Source organism: Heterodontus francisci, chromosome 6, assembly GCF_036365525.1.
Source record: "Heterodontus francisci isolate sHetFra1 chromosome 6, sHetFra1.hap1, whole genome shotgun sequence".
Classification (NCBI taxonomy): Eukaryota; Metazoa; Chordata; class Chondrichthyes; order Heterodontiformes; family Heterodontidae; genus Heterodontus; species Heterodontus francisci.
The window spans coordinates 77,019,204-77,042,940 of record NC_090376.1 but is presented as its reverse complement, the minus strand read 5'-3'; the positions used below and the strand labels follow the sequence as shown (position 1 = coordinate 77,042,940).

General features: G+C 40.3%; 1 protein-coding gene across 4 annotated transcripts; it reads right to left on the bottom strand.

The window, feature by feature from the left end:
- Window positions 1-1,767: 1,767 nt before the first annotated feature.
- Window positions 1,768-22,171, bottom strand: LOC137370981 (DNA damage-induced apoptosis suppressor protein-like). Of its 4 annotated transcripts, none has more exons than XM_068032881.1 (6): window positions 21,629-22,171; window positions 17,964-18,364; window positions 13,558-13,700; window positions 9,484-9,645; window positions 6,170-6,287; window positions 1,768-4,756 (listed from the first exon to the last, which is right to left on the bottom strand). In XM_068032881.1, the coding sequence occupies exons 3-6, from the start codon at window positions 13,644-13,646 to the stop codon at window positions 2,075-2,077; spliced, it is 3,051 nt and encodes a 1,016-aa protein (XP_067888982.1). In that variant the 5' UTR covers window positions 13,647-13,700; window positions 17,964-18,364; window positions 21,629-22,171; the 3' UTR covers window positions 1,768-2,074. The 4 variants fall into 4 exon arrangements, with proteins under 4 accessions (XP_067888982.1, XP_067888980.1, XP_067888981.1 ...); XM_068032879.1 differs by having other exon boundaries at window positions 13,580-13,700; XM_068032880.1 differs by lacking the exon at window positions 17,964-18,364.
- Between the last annotated feature and the right edge of the window lie 1,566 nt (window positions 22,172-23,737).

Sequence of the window (23,737 nt, the reverse complement as noted above, 5' to 3'; positions counted from 1 at the left end):
CAACCTCTCTTTAAAAGCCTCCCACATATCAAATGTGGATTTACCTTCAAACAGCTGCTCCCAATCTACATTCCCCAGCTCCTGCCGAATTTTGGTATAGTTGGCCTTCCCCCAATTTAGCACTCTTCCTTTAGGACCACTCTCGTCTTTGTCCATGAGTATTCTAAAACTTATGGAATTTAAAATTTGGCCAGTGTGGAGGAGCAGGTTTTTCCAGGTAGCATCCTTACTGCCATTGGTTTTGAAATGCAGTATTTATTTGTATTTTAAAATCTTAAAGCACCAAGCAGGGAAATTAAGTGCAATAAAGTAATTTGTGGGAGGGAGAAGCACCTATTGGAGTAATACTCTTGCAAGTGGCATCACCCGATCATAAAAATTTCACAGAGAGGTAAATTTGCCAGAAGAACTTAACATCACTACATCTTTATTTCATCAACTAGTAGTAGCTGTGACTCATCATAGAATGGTTACAGTATTGAAGGTGGCCATTCAGCCCATCATGTCTATGCCGACACCCTCCAAGAGCAACTCAGCTAGTTCCAGTCCCCAGCCTTTGCCGCATAGCTCTGCGTTTGTTTTTCTCTTCAGGTGCTTATCCAAATCATTATCCAAGCATTAGCTACAAGCACCACTGCAATTTGAACCCAGGATCCACTATTTACAAGCCAGGTGCATTAACCATTGCACCTTTGAGTGTGGTAAAATGGAACGGTGTCAGTTGTGCCAGTTATTAAGCTAAAAAAACACCAATTCCATGGCATTATACTGACTTAATACCACATGCCAGTTTTTAAACTTTTATATTCTTTAACTGGAATGATACTCCATATGTTTCTGCTGCCACCTTGTGGGAAATGCCCATTGCCTGGCACAAATGTTTCTTGCCACTTAACAGCTATTTGAGCCTATCAGCTTAACGAAGATGCTCGAAGCTGGGACTTAATCTTGTGGCCCTCCTCTGCACCCTTTCCAAAGCTTCAATATCACTCCCCATGTGAGGAGACAAAATTGAATACATTCTGAGACCAAACTAAGGTATTATACAAAGACAAAAAGGTATTTGCTTTATAGTGAATTGTGCTATAACTACACCCTATTTACTTTAGCTATAATTCCATAGCAGCGGTCATGCACCTTTATAGATCGATGTACTAAAACGATTGTACCTTTCTTTTGCATTGATGTTTAGTATTAAACTGGTCACATGCATAACACTGTACATTTAAGATAAATTTTAATGCCCCAATTTCAAAATTCTGTTTCTTGTTTTCAAATACCTCCATGGTCTTGCCCCTCCCTAACCCTGTAATCTCCTCCAGCCCATCAAGCCTCCAAAATATCAGTGTTCCTCCAATTCTTGTGCATCCCCAATTTTAATCTGGCCACCACTGACAACATTCCATGCTCTGGCATTCCTTCCTTGAACCTCTGTACCTCTCTTTCCTCCTTTAAGGTACTTCTCAAACCCCACCTCTTTGACGAAGCTTTTGGTCATCTGCCCTAATATCTTGTTACATGGCTCGGTGCCAAATTCTATTTGAGAATGCTCCTGTAGCGTACCTTGGGACATTTTATAATGTTAAAGGTGTTACATAAATGGAAGTTGGTGTTGTTTTTAAATGTTATTTGCTGATCACTGGCCCAATCCCCAGCTGTCAAGATCTGAAAAAAAATAACATTTCCTCTAGAACCAATAAATTTCAAACAGTTTTGAAGGTAATCAAGAAACACCATTAAACGAGAGGCATCTTTTCTAAGGGTTTGTGAAAAATTCCTTTAATACTGTACTAGCTGCAGGTCTGGATAGTTCAGATTTTCTTTCAATATAAAGAATTAACAGACCGATCAAAAGGGGCACCAAGAACCGAATTTCTGCAGGGAGAATCCTGCTCAGATGCACCAAGTCTTTTGCAGTTCTTCCACTGCAGTTATGGAGGATAATCAGAAGAACAAGCATAGAAATTCACCTCCTCTATCTGTATTACACAAAGTACAAGTGCCTTAAGCAATAGCTAATTTTCTCCCTTATTGAAAAGAAAGATGTTGTACTCCTCTTTAATTTAAGCGCTGGTCAGAAACTTTTTCCAAGTGACTGGCATTCATCTTCAAAAAGCTCTGTACTTGCTGTAAATAGCTCTGGTGAGCAACAACTTGGTACCTCACTCTTTACATAAAGTGAATGAAAAGCAGCTGGGGTGCAGTCATTCACTTCTAAACCTTTTCCAATCTGAATTTCACTAGAGACAAGTGACCCAAGTTTTTCTGTTTTGTTCGGAAGAATCTTTGTTGAGTTGAATACTTTTTGCTGTAATGATGGTTTGGTATGCTTTCCTGCAGGTGGCCTTTTCATGTCTCGGTTCCCCCTGCACTGTTTGCTACTGTCATTCTCTTTGTTGCCCTCTGTTGTAGCCTTTGACTCATCAGTTTCCATAGCAGCATTGGCATATGACACATGTGTAAATAGCTTAACACCTCGTGATTTGTTTATATTAAAGGCACAAGATAAATGAGATGACATTATTTGAGCTTTAGTTGTTGAAGGTGGAATCCATTCATCAGAATCACTCTCATAAGATTTGCTAATTGAACTGTTGTTTAACAAAGAGGAATTTAACAAAAGGGAGGTTTGGTTGTTCCCAGAATGCTGCTGAATTGCTTCTTGGATTTGAAACGATTGCTGCTCAAGTTGACCATTTTTAAATAAACCAATGTGCCTTTGTCTAAAAGCAGCTGGTCTGAGACTTGTCCTAACACAGGGTGGCATTTTAAGAGCTTTAGTTTCTCTCCCCCTGAAAGATTTTAAACATTGAATTCTTGAAACAGGTGTTGACTGAGAAAATGGAACAAAGTCCTGAGAGTCTGAAAAGTCATGTTCAGACAAGTTCTGTGACTCATTCTCTGGAGATCTATTATGGTTTTGATTTTCCACAGCATCAGCAGCTCCATTTAAACAACACAGGGAAATATTGCACCACTGCTCATTGAGCTTACAGTTATTCTTATAGAATGATTTTGATATAGATTTTGGTTTAGATAAAATGCGTAGGTTTGTTTCTTTATTACCTCCTGTATCATTGAAGAGATCTCCAGAAACATCGTATTCTTGCTCAGTAGGATTGGTACACAAATTTTGGAATGAGCTGTTTTTATAGAGGTTAAAAGCAGAAGACAGTTGAGAGCTACTCACATGTTCAATGACACATTTATCTATGTTGTGTCCTTTAATGCACATTTGATCTTGGAACTCATTGTCAAATTTTTTCTTGATTTTTAGAAGCTGTTTGGCAGATGGCAATAGTGTTTGAAAAGCAATATTATTGTGTAAATAAGATTCATTTGTAGTGTAAGAGAGGTCTGTGGATTTGTTAACTTCAGTAGCTTTACATTCAGACAGACAACTTGAATATTCACCCATCTGCTCCTCCTGAAGGTTGTGCACCTTTGGTTCACTTGTCTGAACATGTTGGGTGCTGCAATTACCTGCACTTATAGGTTTCACAAAGGTACCGCAAATCTGCATAATTGCTTCCCGACTGGGAGTGTGCACATCACTGGGAATAGAGCCATCAACAGACCATAAGGGTGATGCTGTTGCTAGAGGAATCTCCTTTATTGTGACATCATCACTTGCGAAACCATCCACAAGCACGAGCCCAAAGACATCCTTTGGATTGTTAGTATCATTGCAATTGAAGTTTTTATTTCCAGTTTTTCTGGGCCCTGTTAAATTACACTTGCTAGAATCTGTACACACTTCTCTGAATCTTGAATTCTGCCCTTGAGTTCCATTCTGAAGGTTATCGGTTTCCAGTTTTTTCAAACTGCAGGAATGTATGAAACCATCAACAGCATTTGCGCTTGTGAGCGATGCAATTTTCTCATCACATCTCTGCTGATTTGCTTCCACCTTTGCTATAAATTCACCTAGACTTTCTGAAAACAGCAAGTCATTCCATAATGTAGAGTCATTGTAATCCATGCTGTCCTCTAGTAGAATATAAGATTTATCAGCAGACTGGAACTCATTATTGTCTTTGCCATTAGACAAACAGTCCCTGGGCTTTTGCATGCAACATCTTTGCGTATTGAAGCTTGACTTGAGGCAGTCTTCCAGTAAGTCAAAGCTAGTACTAGAATATCGACTTGTACAGTCATCATTAAATAGCCTTTGTACTTCCAAACTAGATGGGAGACTCAACATTGCATTTGTACTACAGCTATTGATATCACTGCTATTTTGAGAAGCTGACATAGCAAAAGCTGACAAGGTACTTTTATTACACTTCCTATTCTGGCTTGCTTCCTCTACATGGTAAGGGGATTTTATGTTGCACTTTGAATCAATTCTGCTGGTTTCTGGTATTGAAAACTCTTCAACTGTAATACAATCAACAGAGGATAAAGCAAGTGCAAAATCCTGTTGCCAAGGGTTGGATAATCGGTTCGCATCATCTAACGGTGTGTAGTTTTGAGTGTTACGAGACAAGCAGCTTGTGAAGTTGTTGATCATGCTACTGGATTGCTCAACAATAATTAAAGGTCCATCAGATAGCGGTGAGCTGTGAGACAAATCTAGGAGACTGTCTGAATCCAAGAGCTGCTTGTAGTAATTGATCACAGTACATCCATACACTGCAGTGTTTGGCACTGTAATCTGGCAGGCTACCAGGTGTTTTTTATGTTTACTCTTGCTGATGTTAGTTTGTAAGGGAGTTGGAGAAAATGACAGTATGCCAGGTTGAGATTCAGATGCCTGTGAACAAAGGAAACAATTCTCAAATGGTGCAAGTTTAAGGCTTGACAACAAATATAAAATCTAATTATATAAACCTGCATTATTGATTATCAGACATTAAATTGCCCCTGAAGTTTACAGAATGTTGCAAAATTGACATTTATATTAAACAGGTTCCCTCCAAATACTTCAAATGTAATTTGTAACTACAAAAATTTATTCCAGAACAAAACCTGTTTAAGTGCTGCCACTGCTCACATTCATATCCCTTTCAAAAGCCATCAATGTAACATTGACTGACTGCAAAGAATTTGGACCTGCAAATTCCACCTACGTATAGGTGACTCACCATACAAACAGAAGGCCTGCTATCTTCATTCTAACCAAAATTACTTTGTAGTGTTTATCTCAATTGCTCAACATTTATGTAAATTGAGTGCCGATTCACTGTATGCCTACAAGACTGCTGGACTGGTTTCTGGCTGGGGCTAAGATGGCTTCACACACAAGGGAAGTACCAAGTAATATAAGTCACGGTTAGTGTGGTCTCCGGGCCTAGTTTCAATCACCTGTGGGAATGAGAGAGGAATTTTCCAGATGGTTTTTTGGTCTGTTTTTTGGCCTCTCTAAGGAGGTTACATGGCATCTAGGGAGCAAGGAGTCTCTTGACATGATCCATATGACATCACAACTCTACGGGATAGGCTAGATACAGCAGCTGGTATTTTCCTACCTGATATTTTTGTATGTTTGTATGTGAATTTCCATCACTTTACAGGGATTTTTTTTGTCTTGAGAAGCAACAACAATGTTGATGATCATAAAACAGTGAAGTGAAGGCAGAACCTGCAAGTTCTGGCTGATGCTGGATTTTTAAAAAATTGTTTTGAAGCTTTAGCATTGTCATCTGGAACTGGGAAAAATACTAATCTGCATTCCCACAATCAGACACAGTCATTGATGTATTTGGGACAGAGACCAATTGCACAGATCTCCAATATTATAAAGCTTTTTTGGTAAAGTCTACAAGAAAACATGCAATTCTTGGTCTTAGTCTTTTGTTCATTACACAAATTTAACCAACTCCCTAAAAATTGCATTCCTTATTATTCTACAAGATGTACAATCCAGTTTACTGGGAAGTTTGTGTCATTTTATGGTGTCCGAATACATGAATAGTGCGTATTTACGTACTAAAATGACTAATTAGTGCAAAACTGGTTCACAGATTTTAGCAATAAATGTTTGTCTAAGCAATAAAGTTTGAGCTAAATACACATTAATAATAGTGATTACTTGCATTAAACATAACTATCAATTTATTGGCTGAAATAATTTGTTTTGTGACCGGAGGTAGGAAAATGCAATACATGGCTCTTCATTTTTAGAAAAGAAGCCCATTCCTGCAGGAAAACCTTCTGCAGAAATTACCTTCACTCCAAAGATAAAGCTTTTCCCAATAAAGCAGTGTTCCACAGCCTGAACCAGCAAATCTTGAACTTTCTCTCTCTCTGGCTCTTGCAACTCCTTCTTCAAATCTTCGCAGTATCTATTTGGAAAGGAATATGCTGCATGATTAAGAGGAAAGAGAATAGATGATGACTATAACCTGGTTAGTGGCATCAGAGCTGCATGCAGAAAATCAGGGTGAGGGCTTTTGCTAGAATAGAGTGCCACCAATGTCAAAACAACTAAATATGCACATCAGCACAACATGAAGTTAGACGCGTTCCAGGAAACACAACACATATCACTGCAAAGTTTAGTGGTAGATCGGAAGACTGGACAGATTTTAAAAAACAGCAAAGAATGACTGAAAAAAGGGAGAAATTAGAGTATGAGAGAAAACTAGCTAGAAATATACAAAGATAGCAAGAGCTTCTACAAGTATTTAAAAAAGGAAAAAGAGTAACTCAACTGAGAACTGGTCCTATAGAGAGCAAGTCTGGGGAATTAATAGTGGGCAACAAGGAAATGGCTGAAGCAGTGAACAGGTATTTTGTGTCGGTCTTCACTGCAGAAGGCACAAGAACCATCCCAAAGATATTATTTATAAATAGCTAAAAAGGGAGAGAAGAACTTAAAACAATCACAATCACCAGAGAAAAGATACTGGGAAAACTATGAGAGCGAAAGGCTGACAAGTCCCCAGGACCTGATGGCCTGCTTTCTAGGGTCTGAAAAGAAGTGGCTGCAGAAAGCATAGATGTACAAGTTGTGATCTTCCAAAATTCCCTAGATTCTGGAAAGGTCCCAACAGATTGGAAAATAGCTAATGTAACACCTTTATTCAAGAAACGAGGGAGACAGAAAGCAGGAAACTATTGGCCAGTTAGCCTAACATCCTTCAAGGCAAAATGCTAGGATCCATTAAGGAGATTATAGCAGGACATTTAGAAAATCATAATGTGATCAGGCAGGGTCAACATGGTTTTGTGAAAGGGAAATCTTGTTTGATTAATTTATTAGAGTTCTTTCAGGAAGTAACAACCAACGTGGATAAAGGGTAACCTGTATGTGGTGTACTTGAACTTCCAAAAGGCATTTGATAAAAGGTGCCAGGTGCTAACAGGAAGCAGAGATCAGGGATAAATTTTCTAGTTGGCAGGATGTGACTAGTGGAATGCCTCAGGGGGATCAATGCTGGGGCTTCAACTATTTACAATCTACAATAATGACATGGACGAAGGGACTGAATGTATGGTAGCTCAATCTGCAGATTACACAAAGACCTGTGCTCCAGAACTTGCCGCGCCCCTAGCCAAGATGTTCCAGTACAGCTACAACACTGGCATCTACCCGGGAATGTGGAAAATTGCCCAGGTATGTCCTGTACACAAAAAGCAGGACAAATCCATCCCGACCAATTACCGCCCCATCAGTCTACTCTCGATCATCGGTAAAGTGATGGAAAGTGTCGTCGACAGTGCAATCAAGCAGCACATGCTTAGCAATAACCTGCTCAGTGATGCTCAGTTTGGGTTCTGCCAGGGCCACTCAGCCCCTGACCTCATTACAGCCTTGGCTCAAACATGGACAAAAGAGCTGAACTCGAGAGGTGTGGTGAGTGTGACTGCCCTTGACATCAAGGCAGCATTTGACCAAGTATGGCATCAAGGAGCCCGAGCAAAACTGGAGTCAATGGGAATCGGGGGAAAACTCTTCGCTGGTTGGAGTCATACCTAGCGCAAAGGAAGATGGTTGCGGTTGTTGGAAGTTAATCATCTCAGCTCCAGGACATCACTGCAGGAGTTCCTCAGGGTAGTGTCCTAGGCCCAACCATCTTCAGCGGCTTCGTCAATGACCTTCCTTCAATCATAAGGTCAGAAGTGAGGATGTTGGCTGATGATTGTACAATGTTCAGCACCGTTCGTGACTCCTCAGATACTGAAGCAGTCTGTGTAGAAATGCAGCAATCACTATCTCAAACGAGAATTTAACCATCTCCCCGTGACATTCAATGGCATTACCATTGCTGAATCCGCCACCATCAACATCCTGGGGGTTACCATTGACAAGAAGCTGAACTGGAGTAGCCATATAAATACCATGGCTACAAGTGCAGGTCAGAGGCTAGGAAGCCTGCGGCGAGTAACTCACCTCCTGACTCCTCAAAGCCTGTCCACCATCTACAAGGCACATGTGAGGAGTGCGATGGAATAATCTCCACTTGCCATGATGGGTGCAGCTCCAACAACACTCAAGAAGCTCGACACCATCCAGGACAAAGCAACCCGCTTGATTGGCACCCCATCCACAAACAAACATTCACTCCCTCCACCACCGATGCACAGTGGCAGCAGTGTACACCATCTACAAGATGCACTGCACCAAGGCTACTTCGACAGCAACTTCCAAACCCAGGACCACCTAGAAGGGCACCACCATCTGCAAGTTCCCCTCCAAGCCACACACCATCCTGACTTGGAACTATATCGCCGTTCCTTCACTGTCACTAGGTCAAAATCCTGGAACTCCCTTCCTAACAGCACTGTTAGCTGTTACTTACTCCCTACTAAATAAGTTATTTAAATCTAAAGTGTTGGTGAGCCTGGGAAACACAATTGCAGACTGAAAGAGACAGCATATATAAAATAAAAACACTTTTTTGTGGGGCTAGAGTGATACATGACTATCAAATTCAAAAAATTACAACATTCTGAAACTGCTTAGTCTATTTGCTAAATATTAGTATTGCACTTGGCTTTATGTCGTTAAATAGATTTTCACTTCATTAACTGGCAACAAGGTACCATATTAGTGAAACACTGTATTTAAATAAGCTACCTGATCAAATACATGTTCCGAATGACTAACTTCACAATTTTCAATAAAAAATTGCAAGTTGATATTTGCCACTCTAGTTTCAACCATGGATACTGTTAAGACTTTTCTATTGTTATTTAGGTTTAACAATAGAATCTAAATGATATATTTGTGTATTAGGGGTCAGCCAGTTTCTTGGTTACGAATGTAGCACATACTTTAAAATTAATTGTGTTATTTCTCCCCCACTCGACCCCAGGGAAAGGGATGGAAGAGATAGGTCACATTTCTTTCAGCATTCAAAATACTTTAAGTTTTGTTTTTTCTTAAATTAATTGTTAAAGGGGTCTAATTATTATACTTTAATAATAGATTATTCTTTGACAATAATAAGTGAACCTTTAGGTTTTATAAGCAGGGTTGACGGTCTTAATAATCGATGATATTACCAAAACATCTTAATTTTCTTTTACTTTTACCTGTGTAGAAATCCTGCTGCTGCTCCAAAATAAGGGTTGAGACAGCTTCCGAAGACAGTAATATTAAATGTGTCATTTTTTCCAGCAACTTTTACAGAAAGTCTGTATCTGTAATTCATATTCTGTGCTGTAGAAACAGTGTCATGTTTTGGGCACTGGAACCTACAGAAAAAAATTAATTGGGAAACGGACGATCACTATAATTCGGTTTTCATGAGATACGCATTTGCGTTGCTTCAAGCAGCAATCAGAAAAGTGCAGTACACATCACGAGACTTGGGAGAATTGAATGCATGCATACACACTCACCCACGATTGCCAAAGACCATAAAATAATCACTTTCACTATTAAAAGCTAAATCTAGTATGTTACAAATTGCCAAACGGAAGCCACTGTCAATGTGCTTATTTACAATTCACTTGGAAGCTTCTATAGGCACAGAAATAAAATTCAAACAGTTCAGCTAAATATGAGATATGGAGATACTAATACAAAACATTGGAGAACTCCACAAAAGGTTATTGTATGCTATTGTTATATCCAAGATTAATTTCATATTTCAAAGATATTGTAGCATATTCTAATTACTGGAAATATTTTTCTTTGAACATTTTAGCCTAAACAAATTTTTAAAGTGCAGAAATTCGAAGGTTACACCACACAGCAAAAGATGAAATCACGGGAAGCACAATAGCACCATTGTGGGAGAATACTTTCTGTACGTGGTATTCCTCATCTCTCTAATTAAAAAAAAAATCACAATATCTCCTACCCATTATAAGACATCCTCATGTGTGTGCAATTTATTGTTTTGTATTTTCTTCAATTGTGTTCGATGAACTCCTACTTTAGGACAGCTCCATTGACTTCATTTGAAGCCAATACTTTAGGCTGGCATGGGGGCAGACGTAGAGCAACTGAATAGTAAGGAATAGTAGCACCACCCCCCCACCCCCCCCACCTCCCCCATCAGTTGAGACCCACAGTGTTAGAAATATTGTACAAAAATGTTAATTTTAAGTGATGATGGGGTCAGTACTTAGTACAGAAATAATCCTCTAGCCTTTGATTCTCATTCGCTCATCCGTTGCCACTTCAATATTTACCCAACAGACAGACTTGGCAACTTTCCCACTCATATAACATTTATCAGAATGTATTAGACAGGTACATGTTGTATTTGTTTAAATATCATGGCCATATACAAAATAATGACTTTTGACTTTTATTTTGCAATGCCACAGGACATCGACTAGTAAATAAATGAAATGTTGATGTACTTAGTATACATGAGGTATTGAGACAACCAGTAATGTTACAGTAAATAGTGCAACTTGAAAACAGGACCTTGAAAAGTATCTTACAGACTTATCAATAGAGCTCAATATATAATTAACTTTAACTGCTAAATTCAAAACAAAATGTCACAAAGATTGAAGAAATATGATAGCAATTGCATTTATAAATCACCTTATCCCATCCTCAGGAATCCCACAGTGCATGTCACTTTTTGTATTTGATGTCATCACTTATGTGGATAAACACAGCTGGATCAGATGAATAGCCAGTTAAACTATTTAAAGAGCCTGTTACACTAGCCTTATACTGCTAAACTCCTATTTGACCCTGAGCTGAATTTCCAACCCATATCCATCACCTCCATACCATCTGTCTTTGTCCCAGCCTCAGCCCATCTGCTGCTGCAATCCCGATTGCTATGTACGCTGAACTTTGTAGTATGGTTATGTTTCAAAAACTGCGATCTTTAATGCAGTGTAAAATGGACATTTGGAGGAGACATGTGACTTCACACCAATTCTGCCTAGAGATAAGCCAGGGGTCTTGGCTACCATGAAAAAAAGGATCCAGGTCAAAGACCCTTTTGAAAGCAGGGTGCAAGGTTGTGACACCTAAAGGACAATGGGTTTCGCTCTTCCAGACTTTCAGATAGTAAACAGGGAGCCGAGAGCTCTAAAATGCAAATTTGAGTTGCAATTTTTAACACCTGGAAACAAAAGAAAGGGCTAGGTGGTTTTGCTATGGTTAAACTTATAGTCTCTGAGAATTGTTAAAGGCAAACGACCATTGACTTTTGGATCTGGATAAAATCAACAGGTTTTCCTAGGTCTGGAGGCTGAAAGGAAGAAAAGCAGAGTAGCAGCCTAAAAAGCGAGAGGCGCCAGTGGGATTATGCTGGGAAAATAGCTGCTCTCAGATCACCAGAGCAAAAGGTTGCTAAGATTTGAACCCGGTTCAGAGGCTTGAGGTTTGCAGGGGAGAAAAGACCAATAAGGTCACTAGAGATTGCCTTATTAATGGAAGTCTAGTTGAATATGCTTGGAAGAAGTGAGCGAAGAAGATGCTGGCATTGAGAAGGACTGGAGATACAACCCATTGCAACTGGGAAGAGTTTGGAACTTTTAACTGCATGGATACTTTTCGAAGAGAACACTGTGTAACGTAGAAATGTGGTGTGGGTTTTTGAGTGTGTTATTAGGTTAATGGGAAATACTTTTCTCTGTAATTTAGTGTATTAGTTGCCACTCAAGTACTGTTTAGTTAATGTTGATTTTTAGTTTAGTTGTTATTGTAAAAGTCTTAAAATGTGAAATCTTGTCACGTAATTCTTAAGATATGAACTCTCCAGACCAATCTATTGTTTTAAAGTTAATGGTCTCTACTGAGGTCATAACACTATCCATGCTTTTGCTACCTCCAGATTCAATTATTCCAATGCTCCCTTGGCTGGCTTTTCCTCCTCCACTCTCCGTAAACTCAAGTTCATCCAAAACCCTTTTGCCCGTATTGAAACTCACACCGAGTTCCTTTCATCCATCACCTCTGTGATCATTGACCTATATTGGCCCCTGGTCCAGCAATGCCTTGAATTTAAAATACTCATCCATGTGTTCAAATTCCTCCCTAGCCTTATCTTTGTAATGCCCTCCAATTCTAGCCTCTTGTGCATCCCCAATTTCCTTTGTCCTTCATTGGTGGCTGTGCCTTCAGTCATCCAGGCCCCAAGTTCTGAATTCCTTCCCTAAACCTTTCCGCCTCTACCTCTCTCTCCTCCTTTAAGAGGCTCCTTAAATCCTACCTCTTTGGCTAAGCTTTTGGTCACATGTCCTAATATCTCCTTTGTGTAGCTGTGTCCAATTTTCTTACATTACAACAGTGACTACACTTCAAAAAATTACTTCATAGGCTGTAAAACACTTTGGGAAGTCCACTGGTTGTGAAAGGTGCTATATAAATGCAAGCTTTTATTTCTTTTGTCTGATAATGCTCCTATGAAGCATCGGAGAGTGTTTTACTACATTAAAGGTGCGATCTAAGTGCAATTTGTTGTTTTTAAGTTGTGTTGATTGAGAATAGAGTGTTGGTTCAGACACCAAAATAGATCTCTGGGCTTTTTAGAATAATTCCATAAGATCTTTTATATGCACCTGAACAGGCATTTATCCTGGTGTAATGTCACATCTGAAAGATGCTATCTATAACAAATAGCATTCCCTCAATACTACACTGAAATGCCAGCCTATATTGTGTGCTAGTCATTGATGGAGGCTTGAACTCATAGGATATAATTTATATTCTAAACTGTTTCTTGTGACTTATTGGGACAGTTTGAGTTAAAAGTTATAACCCAGATCATTATGGATTGTCCAGGATGCTACGCAATATGCAAAGAAACAATTATGCCATGTGTTCATGTGTCAGTTTGCTTTGTCACAAATGATAAACAGGGGCTTAATCCTAGGATTTCTCATACAGTAAACTTCTAATCTCAATCTGATTGCCAAATTGGGAATTTCTCACAGGGAAGAACATCCCCAGTGTCACGAAGGTCATCCTTTCAATATTTTCAAATGCCACTCTAAGCCAAGCATAACAGAGGCCCATAAAATACATTGTGTCAAACCTCATAGCTTCTAAATACTGTTAGGTGTCAGAGAAATCTAAAGATATATTTTAAAATGCATGGGCAGAGGTTTAAAAATAGAAAAATAGAGAATTATAGAACAAAACATGAAATTCTGTGATGTACTGTAATATTGTTTACAGATGAATACCTTTGTCGTGTTAACCTCATACCTGCTGAGATTAAAAAGTAACCGGGATCCACATTTGTGACAAGCTGGATATAGAAAACAAGCATCATGAAGAGACAATATTGAGGCAATAACAAAGGATCTCTTCCCAATCATGTGGTTCCCTAGGAACAAGAATGCAACACAAGAATATATAGTTAATAACGTGAGTGCATTAGAATTAGCCAATATAACTGAAGTTCTTCAGTAAAAATGTTCAAATACGGAATGGATAACAATGTTTATAGTGACTCAATTGATGATAGACTGATATCTGGATTTAACTTCAGTACAAAACTGTTCAGGCTACAAAGCCTTGGCCATGGATTTCAGCTAGAAACCGCAGATCACCAATGCTATTTTCCTGCAAAATTAGTTGAAAATTGCAGAAGGAGCCACTACATAATTACTGTAGCTGCTATCCATTTGAAGACAAAACAGCTTTCTCTAAACAGTACATTATGTTGCAAAGAAAATGCATTTATATTTATGGCATCAAGGAACAAAGTTCAGGCAAAACAGTGTTTCATTTACAAGTACCTTACATAGCAAGCCTCAAAGCACTTCAGTCAACAAAATATTTCAGAAGTGCAGTCACTGTTTTGTAGGCAAATGAGGCAGCCAATTTGCATACTACAAAATTCCACAAACAGCAATGAGATAAATGACCAATTAAATGCTTTTCAGTGGTCTTGAAACTCTGGCTTGGATTTTGCGGAACTGTCGGCGTTCACTGCCATTACTCTAAAATTGCCAGTAACTTCTGGAGTCTACACATGCGCAGTTAAACTTGGAAATTTAGAAGTTACTATCAGTGATTCCACGACTCTTCACAGGGTGCACCGTTGAAGTCCCCCGCACTGTAATCAATTAGAAATCACTGAACTGATGAGAACTTGCTCTTTTATGCTATTAGTCTTGCTGTAAAAAGCCTTGAAAAAGTTACACCTTGTTGAATGAGGAGTAACTGTGCTTTTTATGCATACTAAGTTCATAATTATTGTTGAGATACCGCTTGGAAAACTAATTTTATATTTGTGAATTGTCAAAATTCTCCATAATAATTAAAAAATATCCATATTTGAATTTTAAAAAAACATGATAATTCAGCTTTTAACTTGATCCTATGTATATGTCCCAATCATTTATTTCACTCTGTAAACTTTAATGAACTGTAAAGGATAATCAGTGCATTTTCCTTCCCGGTTTTGATCTCTGAGAATACTTCAAAGTGATTGGCTGCTTAATCTGCTTGATGACATCAAAGTCGATGGAGATCCCCTTGATTTGGCGCCAGATTCAAACTACTGCAGGAAAGGGGAAATCCATATCACAGAGATCGCTAGATCTTTGTGCGCAGCTTTCTTCAAGGGTAGTGGAGAATGTCATCATTTCAACGTTGTTGAAATGCAAAATTCGGGCCATATGTCATGGGATCTTTTATGTCCACTGTAATAGGTGAATGGTACCTTGGATGAATGTCTCATCTCAAATAATGCAACACTCCAGTAGTAATGCACAGAAGTTTCATCATAGACCATAAACTCAAATCTTGAACTGACTGACTGACTGAACCAAGCTGACACCTGAACAAGTATTGTCCCATAATTTGCTGTCAAAAATAACTGAGGTGAATGGCACTTGCTGTTACTTACGCATAAATACTACAGCAACTTCAGGCAAGGTTAGATGCAAGTTAAATGCTGAAATCCAAAAGTTGCTGACCCAGATGTGTCCCTCTGCCATTAGATTCATGTAAAAGGCATCCTCTGTCTGCCTCACCATTGAAATTCCTGTACTTATGTAGTAAATATGAACTAAACTGACCAGAAAATTAAATTGTCATTAAAAGAGCAATTAGACTTGAAATGATGCGACATGTGTTAATTACTGCCAATCAACCTCCCAGCACTGAAAATTAACTATTACAAATGTGGAGTTTCATTCCTTCAGGTTTTAATTGTTGGAGATGACAGGTTAGCCTTCCACAAATGCCATTGTGACCAAGCCAACTCGAGAGATATGGAAATAGCCTGACAATAGCTCTTCTTTCAATTGTGGTTAAGCAATTTCAATCCATGTTGCCTCTCCACAATAACACAAGAACACAAGAAATAGGAGCAGGAGTAGACCATATGGCCCATTGAGCCTGCTCTGCCATTCAGTATAATCATGGCTGATCTTAGGTTTCAACTCCACTTTCCTGCCCTCTCGCCATATCCTTTGATTCCCCGAGAGAACAAAAATCTGTCAATCCAAGGCTTAAATGTATTCAACGAAGGAGCATCCACTACCTTTTTGGTTAGAGAATTCCAAAGATTCACATCTGTTTGAAGTCATTTCTCCTCATTTCAGTCCTAAATGATCATCCCTTTGTCCTAAGAATGTGCCCCCATGTTTTAGATACCCTGACCAGCGGAAACAATATTTAAACATCTATGCTACCCAGCCCTTTCAGAATCTTGTATATTTCAACGATATTGCCTCTCATTCTTCTAAATGCCAGAGAATATAGGCCCATTTACTCCAGCTCTCATTATAGGAGAACACAGCAGAGATGAAGAATTTAATGATGTGAGGTATCACTATCAGAGATTCTTGGTCTACTACACCAAAGGGCTATGATTTGGTTCCACATCTATCTACGCAATAAAGATATTATACCTTTGCACTTTGTTAAAAATCAGAGGGTAGAGTTTTCCTTTTCGGTGCAATTGAGAAATTGTGTCCACAATGCACTTGAATTTGTGGTTAGGTTACATTTCAAGTTTCTGCTAAAAATCATTTGCATAATCGCAATGTGAAATGTTCATTTACTAGTGCAATTGCTTCTTTTTTTGATTAAATATCCTTTCATGATGTATTTAACAGTGGTAACCTGGTGCAGTTTTAATAAACAGCTGAAAATATGTTCAGTACCAAAAATATGCATTTTAATAAGTGCCTAGTCCTCCACCTGCGAGTAACCCTATTTAAAAATCACTGAAGATGACTTAAAAAAAAAGCTTTGCTGAATCATTTATTAGTTTAATTAGTGTACACTAGTCAGTTTCTTAGTAAATTAAATATTTTTGATATGAAAAAGCTTTCAAAACCTGCAGATGTTTGTGCATCTAAAAAAAAGTGCAACTTGAAGAGCTATTCTGAGCCAGCACAAACTCACAATTTTGAACTGAATGAGCGGTTAGTTTAATGGGCATTGTTTGATACAGCTGAATTGAATCATGAAACAGCATAAAAGATTGTGGAAAACATCAGCATAGGTGTTTTTTTTTGGCACTCCTCACTTATATTTAAAATTCCGATCTTTTGCGCTGATTTAGCTGATTCCACACGGATTGCCCCTTGAAGTTCTGCAAGCACTTGCTGCCTGTAAATTCATATTTCCTGCTGTCAGGCTCTCTTACATCTTCTAAGTCAACTATTTTCCATTATAAATTTATACTTTTAGATACCAGTTGGTACTCAGTGGAGAATGGATAGATAGCGAAGGTGCTGAGCAACAAGCAGCTACGTATTCAGTTGGATGACAAAGTCAGCTCATCCTAGTTCCTCAAAGCAGATTGCCACAAGACACAGTTCAAGTACCGGCTCTCTTCAAAGTCTGCACCAGCAACATAGTGTCATAGAGTTATACAGCACAAACAGGCCTTTCGGCCCATTGCGTCCGTGCTGGCCATCAAGCACCTATCTATTCTAAACCCAATTTCCAGCATTTGGTCCGTAGCCTTGTATGCTATGGCATTTCAAGTGCTCATTGAAATACTTCTTAAAATGTTGAGGGTTCCTGCCTCTACCACCCTTTCAGGCAGTGTGTTCCAGATTCTAACCACCCTCTGGGTGAAAAAAATATTTTCTCAAATCCCCTCTAAACCTCCTGCCCCTTACCTTAAATCTATGTCCCCCCCCCCCCCACCCAAAGTTATTGACACCTCCACCAAAGAAAAAAGTTTCTTCCCATCTATGCCCCTCATAATTTTGTATAACTCAATCAGGTCCCCCCTCAGCCTTCTCTGCTCTAAGGAAAACAACCCTAGCCTATCCAGTCTCTCTTCAGAGCGAAAATGCTCCAGCCCAGACATCCTGGTGAATCTCCTCTGCACCCTCTCCAGTGCAATCACATCCTCCCTATAGTGTGAAATGACCTTGCCTGGGAGTGCAAGCAGCCATCTTCAACAACACAGTCCACCTTGAACGGCGACCTGAAAACATTGGAGGAATATTTCTGGAAATGGAAGCTCAGCCAAACGTCCACAAAACAACAGGCATTGCATTCCATGTTGATAACAATAACACTAAGTGAACCCGAAAATGATCTTCTCTGCCAATATTGCGTGATATGACCCCATTCAAATCTATCACAGAGTGAAGCTGGACCATATACTAACCTTCCATAACCACCTGAAGATGGGAGCATCTAAGGCAAAGTCAAGGGTCAATCTGCTCCAGAAACTGGTAAGTGCCAGCTGAGGATCATCAGCATCAGTGCTTCAGACACCAGGCCCAGTACAATCTGTAACTGAGTACTGTGCACCAGTAGGGACTAGAAGTAGCCACAGTCAATTTATTTGTGCCCAACTACAATGGTGTATCACTGAAATCCTCAAGTTGACTCCAAAACCCTGGCTACTCAAGGTGCCACACATTGCTTGCCCATCCATTTGCCGTGATGCTAAACCCTTTGAGAAGTCCAGCAACTCAAGGAAAATGAACCTCTCCACATCCACCAGAACCTCAGCAATGTTCCTGAAGACCTTTCGGACCGATAGGCTGAAGCTTCAACATCAACCTTGAAGAAATTTTGAAAGCGGAATAAAATTGTTACAACCAAGTTGGGAGGAGTGCACAGTCTTTCTCGAATTCCACTTTTGCCACAGGTCACAACATATATTTAAATGTGTACCCAGTTACTCTATCTATTTTAGAGTCAGAATTAAATCCACCAACGAGGTTTCTTTAATAAACAACAAAAGTATTCATTTATTATAAAACAAGACTTAGTCAATAAAGATGCAAAGCTTTAACACACAGTTTGAAATATGACTGTAAATATATACATTCCCTTCTGTTACAAAGAAGGCAGGAGGAGTGCATTGTTAATTCAGTCCCACTTCTCTACAGGTCACAACATAACAATACATTTTCCCACTTACCGAAACAGCCAATTAGATACTCTATTTGTCCTCAGAATAAAGCACACCAACCAGGTTTCTTTAATAAACAACAAAATTATCTGATTATAAACCAAGTCTTAACCAATAATGAGGTAAATGTATATACACAGATTGAAATATTTAAGCCATGTATTTTTATCCTAGCCTTCACTCATGCACACATACATCCAAAAAACAGTTAATTGGATAAAAAGGGATTTTTGTTTACAGCTGTTACAAAGGAATAGAAGGAATTAAAAAAAAAATTTTAGACTGCAATCATCTGGAAGGAAGTCCTTTGGTTTGGCGAGGTGTCCCAAAGTCAAATAGTTGGCTGCCACTAGGGGTTTTTCCAGGCGAGGTTGATGAACAGTCTGTTTGGGGCAGGCAAAGAAGTTTAACTGCAGAAGCCTTCACATAGGTCGTACAGAAGGTGTGCAGCAACAGAGGTGTCAGTTCTCACACACATTCGATGCAAAGTTCATTTGGAGATGCAAGGTTTTTGCAAATATTCGGGGTTTCTTAAAAATGCAGGAGGCAAGAGTACCACTTCATACAGGCCTTTGCTTTTCAATAGCAGGGATTCTTCAAAGAGAGGCAATAGCTTTCTTCTGAACTCGTGGCAGGTCCATCTCAAAATTTGCCTGCTTTAGTCCAAACCCACTGGCTTTTAACAGCTGAAAATGGAACTACTTTTCCAAGCAGGTCTCATGCTAGTCATAAATTTTCTCTTATCACAACAAAGAATAGCTCTTAAGTCAACCCCCTGTGCTGTTTACTTGAAATAACCTAGTTTCCAGAATTTGTTTACTGGTCAAAACCAGGAACCTCTTGTTGACCTTCCTTTTTAAAAAAAAAAGGATCCATCAAGTTCAGCTATCACCAGGTGTTTCAATGTCCATAGTTTTTAAAAATATAGATTCCCAAGTTTTAACACAAAAAAACAGAACTTCCGTAACACTTCCAAATACCCATCACACATAAACACACACCATGGTTAAAGGAAAAATAAAGATGCTTTGGCCAAAGTACTTGCTAATTCTTGAAGAAAAAGGATAAGATATGTTATGTGCCAGATGGCATATGATCTGGCGTCTGAGACAGGTCATTGGGATCTTTTCAGAAGCAGTTCATTCAGGAGATGTCGAGAGGAAGCTTTCCAAATGCTTCTCAGGAGAAATACGGCATCAAGCATCACAGCTATCACACACTGGATTTTTTTTGCAGGGTTTCTCAGAAAGTGGAGAAAAGATGAGCTGGGTATTTCTTTCAGCAGACTACAAACCCAACTGACTCAAAACAATATTCAAAAATGAAACCCACTCTTGAGCACCATAAATCTTGACATGTCACTTCTCTTGTAAACTCCTATAGTCAGAAGGCACCTGTTGTTTACTTAGCTGAAAACATGTGACATCCAGTAAATTTTGTTTTTAAACAGAGTCCTTCCAGTGACCCTTTTAAAAAGTCCAGCATTTATGGAATCACTTCAGTCCTCCAATGGATCCATCTCCACAATTCTAAAACAGGAGTCCTCAAAAAAAAATTTAAAAATGGAAGCACTTTCATAACAAAATTCACAAGGAAGACACAAATAAGCACCTCCTCAAAGACCAAACACACAAGATCCCTGGCTTTGATCGTCCGCGAAGCTCATGGGCAACCCAAAACTGCATCGGCACAGTCATACCAGATGCAGATACTTGATGCACAAGTGAAACAATTTGTATTCATATAGTGCTTTTAATGAAAAACATCCCAGGGTTTTCACAAGAGGATTACAAAACAAAATATGACACTGAGCCACATAGAAATATATTAGGGCAGGTTAGGGAGCGTCTTAAAAGGAAGAAAGTGAGGTAAAGAGACGGAGAGGCTTAGGGAGGGATTTCCAGACCGTAGGGTTGAGGCAGTTGAAGGCACAGCAACCAGTAAACCAATTAAAATCTAGGATGCTCAAGAGGCCAAAATTAGAGGAGCACAAGTCCCTTGGAATGCTGTGAGGCTGGAGGAGATTACAGGGATAGGGAAGGGCGAGGCAATGGAGGAATTTGAAAACACGGCTGAGAATGTTAAAAATTGAGGCATTGCTTAACCAGGAGCTAGTATAGGTCAGTGCACACATGGGTAGCAGAGATTTGGATGTCCTCTAGTTTATGGAGGGTAGAACGTTGAAGGTGTCCAGGAGTACATTGGAATAGTCAAGTCTAACGGTAATAAAGGCATGGATGAGGGTTTCAGTAACAGGTAAGCTGAAACAGGGGCAGAGTTGGGCAGTATTATGGAGGTGGAAATAGGATCTTAGTAAATGTGCAGATATGTGGTCTGAAGTTCAGCTCAGGGTCAAATATGACAACAAGGTTGTGAACAATCTGGTTGAGTCTCAAGACAATTGTCAGGAAAAGGGATGTGGTTGGTGGCTAGGGAACAGGAGGCCGAAGACAATGACTTCAGTCTTCCCAACATTTAACAGGGGGAAATGTCTGCACATCCAGTACTGGATGTTAGACAATCAATCAGAGTTTAGAGACAGTGGAGGAGTCGAGCGAGGTGGTAGTCATAGTGTCATACAGCACAAAAACAGGCCCTTCAGCCCATCGTGTCTGTGCCAGCCATCGGGCACCTAACTATTCTAGTCCCATTTTCCAGCACTTGGCTCTTAGCCTTGTATGCTATGGCGTTTCAAATGCTCATCTAAATGGTGAGGTAGAGCTGGAAAATTAAAAAAAAAACTCTTCAGTGGGCGATGATGGTCACCCAGAACAGACCAGGAAACGACGATTGCCAGATTCATAAATATCAAGAAGTCACAGCAATACACACCGCTACTCCGGATGCGATTACCTGGCTTATCTACCATAAGACAAAGTTTGTACATTTCAATACTAGTTCGCACTCACTGTGATTCTTGTACATTGCTTTGGCCTCCAGTTTTTAATACGCCTTTTTCTGTAAATCTGAAAAACCCGCCGGAAGTGGTCTCGTCCAATGAGGTTGCACTTTTGTCCGTCGCCTTTTGGGTTCCCGAAATCTGGGCCTCGGTGCCGATAGTCTGGGCGGATTCTGTTCCGGGTCTCGCCCTTTGAATTTATAAAAGTGCCGACAGGAGTCGCAGGTTGAGTTTGAAGAAATGTTTCTGGAGGGTCAGGTGATCAGTTCGTGTTAACCTTCCAAGAGCTGCTTCCAGAGGATGTTTGGATCAGGGCTGCATGGGATCTTGAAGGAAGGGCCTGGGCCGCGGTTTCTGACCTCAGCCGAGCGCCTCATTCCTGCAGCGCCCGTGAGCATTCTGAGCTCCTTGGATGAACACTTTACTGTTAATCACTTTCAAACGCTTTTGACACTGTTTACAATGGGGAGATTAAAGGTGGAAGCAGTGGATACTCGCTTCGGGGAAATGATGTGGGTGAAGTGATCGGGGATCTTTGCTGCGTCCCTGTTCATTCTCATTTACATTAGGGATTAGACTTCAAAACCTAATGCAGATTGTAAGAGGTTAGGGCGGAGTGAAAGTAGTGGCGCTAACGGTACACATTACTAGTTTGATTAAAATATGTAAATATTTCTAACTCTAGGCGATTACATTTCATCTGAATAGATTGCACAGCAGAGGAAAATAGATAACCGTGAATGATGTAGGGAAGTTGAATGAGATCCTACCACATTCGTACACTTACTGCTTAACATTAAATTACTGAGGGGTACCAATCAACAAAGTAAATTGAATTGTGAACTATACAACCAAATACCTTACGTGACCGGTGGGCACCTGAGGGACTGGAGTGCATCACCACCAGGGTGAACGATATTTTGATTTATGTTTCCTTTTATAGTTTGTGTTTTGTTACTGCTTGGCACTTGTGCCCATTCATTAAGGTTATCTAGTCCCTTTGTTTGATTTGGTACTCCAAAAGAGGTAGACAACCAAATTGCAGAAGTTGCTGGTAGTTGTGCTTAATCAGCTCACTGCTTTTCTTGGAAGACACATTACCACGACACAAGGTAGGTATTCAATCCTGGTAGCAGTATGGAGAACATGCACAAAATTGATCCCAATTAAGTAAGAGTGGTGACCTGCACAAGGGCAGATCCTCTGCTCATTTCTCCATGTCTCACAGTCCTGCACTTTCCTTCATAACATTCCTCCTTCCCTTTTTCCTCTTTTTTTTCTCTGAAAGGTAGGTGAGTTGACCTTCAGTCTCCTCACTATTATTGGTGTATCTTTGAACTGCACAGAGGGGAGGAAGCCACCCTCCCATCCCAAGGGAGGGGTGTTTTTTTCCATTCTTAGCCTTCATCTGCACAGAAGGGAACTGTCATCAGGCCTGAGACTTGGTGTGGGTGTAGCTCACAAAACCTCAATGGTGACCCCATCTTCGCTGGTGGCGAGGATTGCGAGGACCTATGCGGGAGTGGCTGCCTTTGCTGCTCCTGTAGCCCTGTCACCATTCACTGTAATCACCAAAAAACATGGGGCTGGATTTTACCCTAGGCGGACGGGAATTCGCCACCGCGCAAAAGTCGGTGGCGAATCTGCTTCCGCCTAGCCTGGGGATCCGTCCCATATTTTACGGGTCCCCAGGCTTTAATTGTCCTGAGGCGGGATTTCCACCCACTTGAGGGAGGAAGTCCCACCTCAGTGAGTGGCCAGCCAATCAGCAGGCCGGCAGTTCTTAGTCTGGGAGCGGTGGCCACTGCTAGGACTGCAGCCCAGCCGATGCCATGGACCCCAGAGAGTGGGTGTAGGGGCATGCCTCACCAGGGAGATTGGTCGTGCCCTGGTGAGGCTAGGGTGGTCATTTGGGAGGAGTGGGCGTCTTGGGTCCCGGGGATGAGTTGGGAGGCAGAGGCGGCCCTCGACTGGGCACCCTGTGCTCAACAGCCATGGCCCCCCACCCTCGGGGCGCAGAAAGGCAGGCAGCTTTTGCTGGGCGGCCTTTCACGCCCCAGCACAACCGCTTGACACGGGAAAAATACCCGTGGAGGCGGGCGAAGGCCCATGAGTGGCC

Excerpts from the sequence above, each read along its gene's own strand:
- LOC137370981 (XM_068032878.1), bottom strand. Across the intron at positions 9,646-13,579 it reads TTACTTTTTAATCTCAGCAG|GTTCCAGTGCCCAAAACATG; the intron begins GTATGAGGTTAA and ends TTTTTTCTGTAG. Across the intron at positions 4,757-6,169 it reads GCTTTATCTTTGGAGTGAAG|GCATCTGAATCTCAACCTGG; the intron begins GTAATTTCTGCA and ends CTTTGTTCACAG.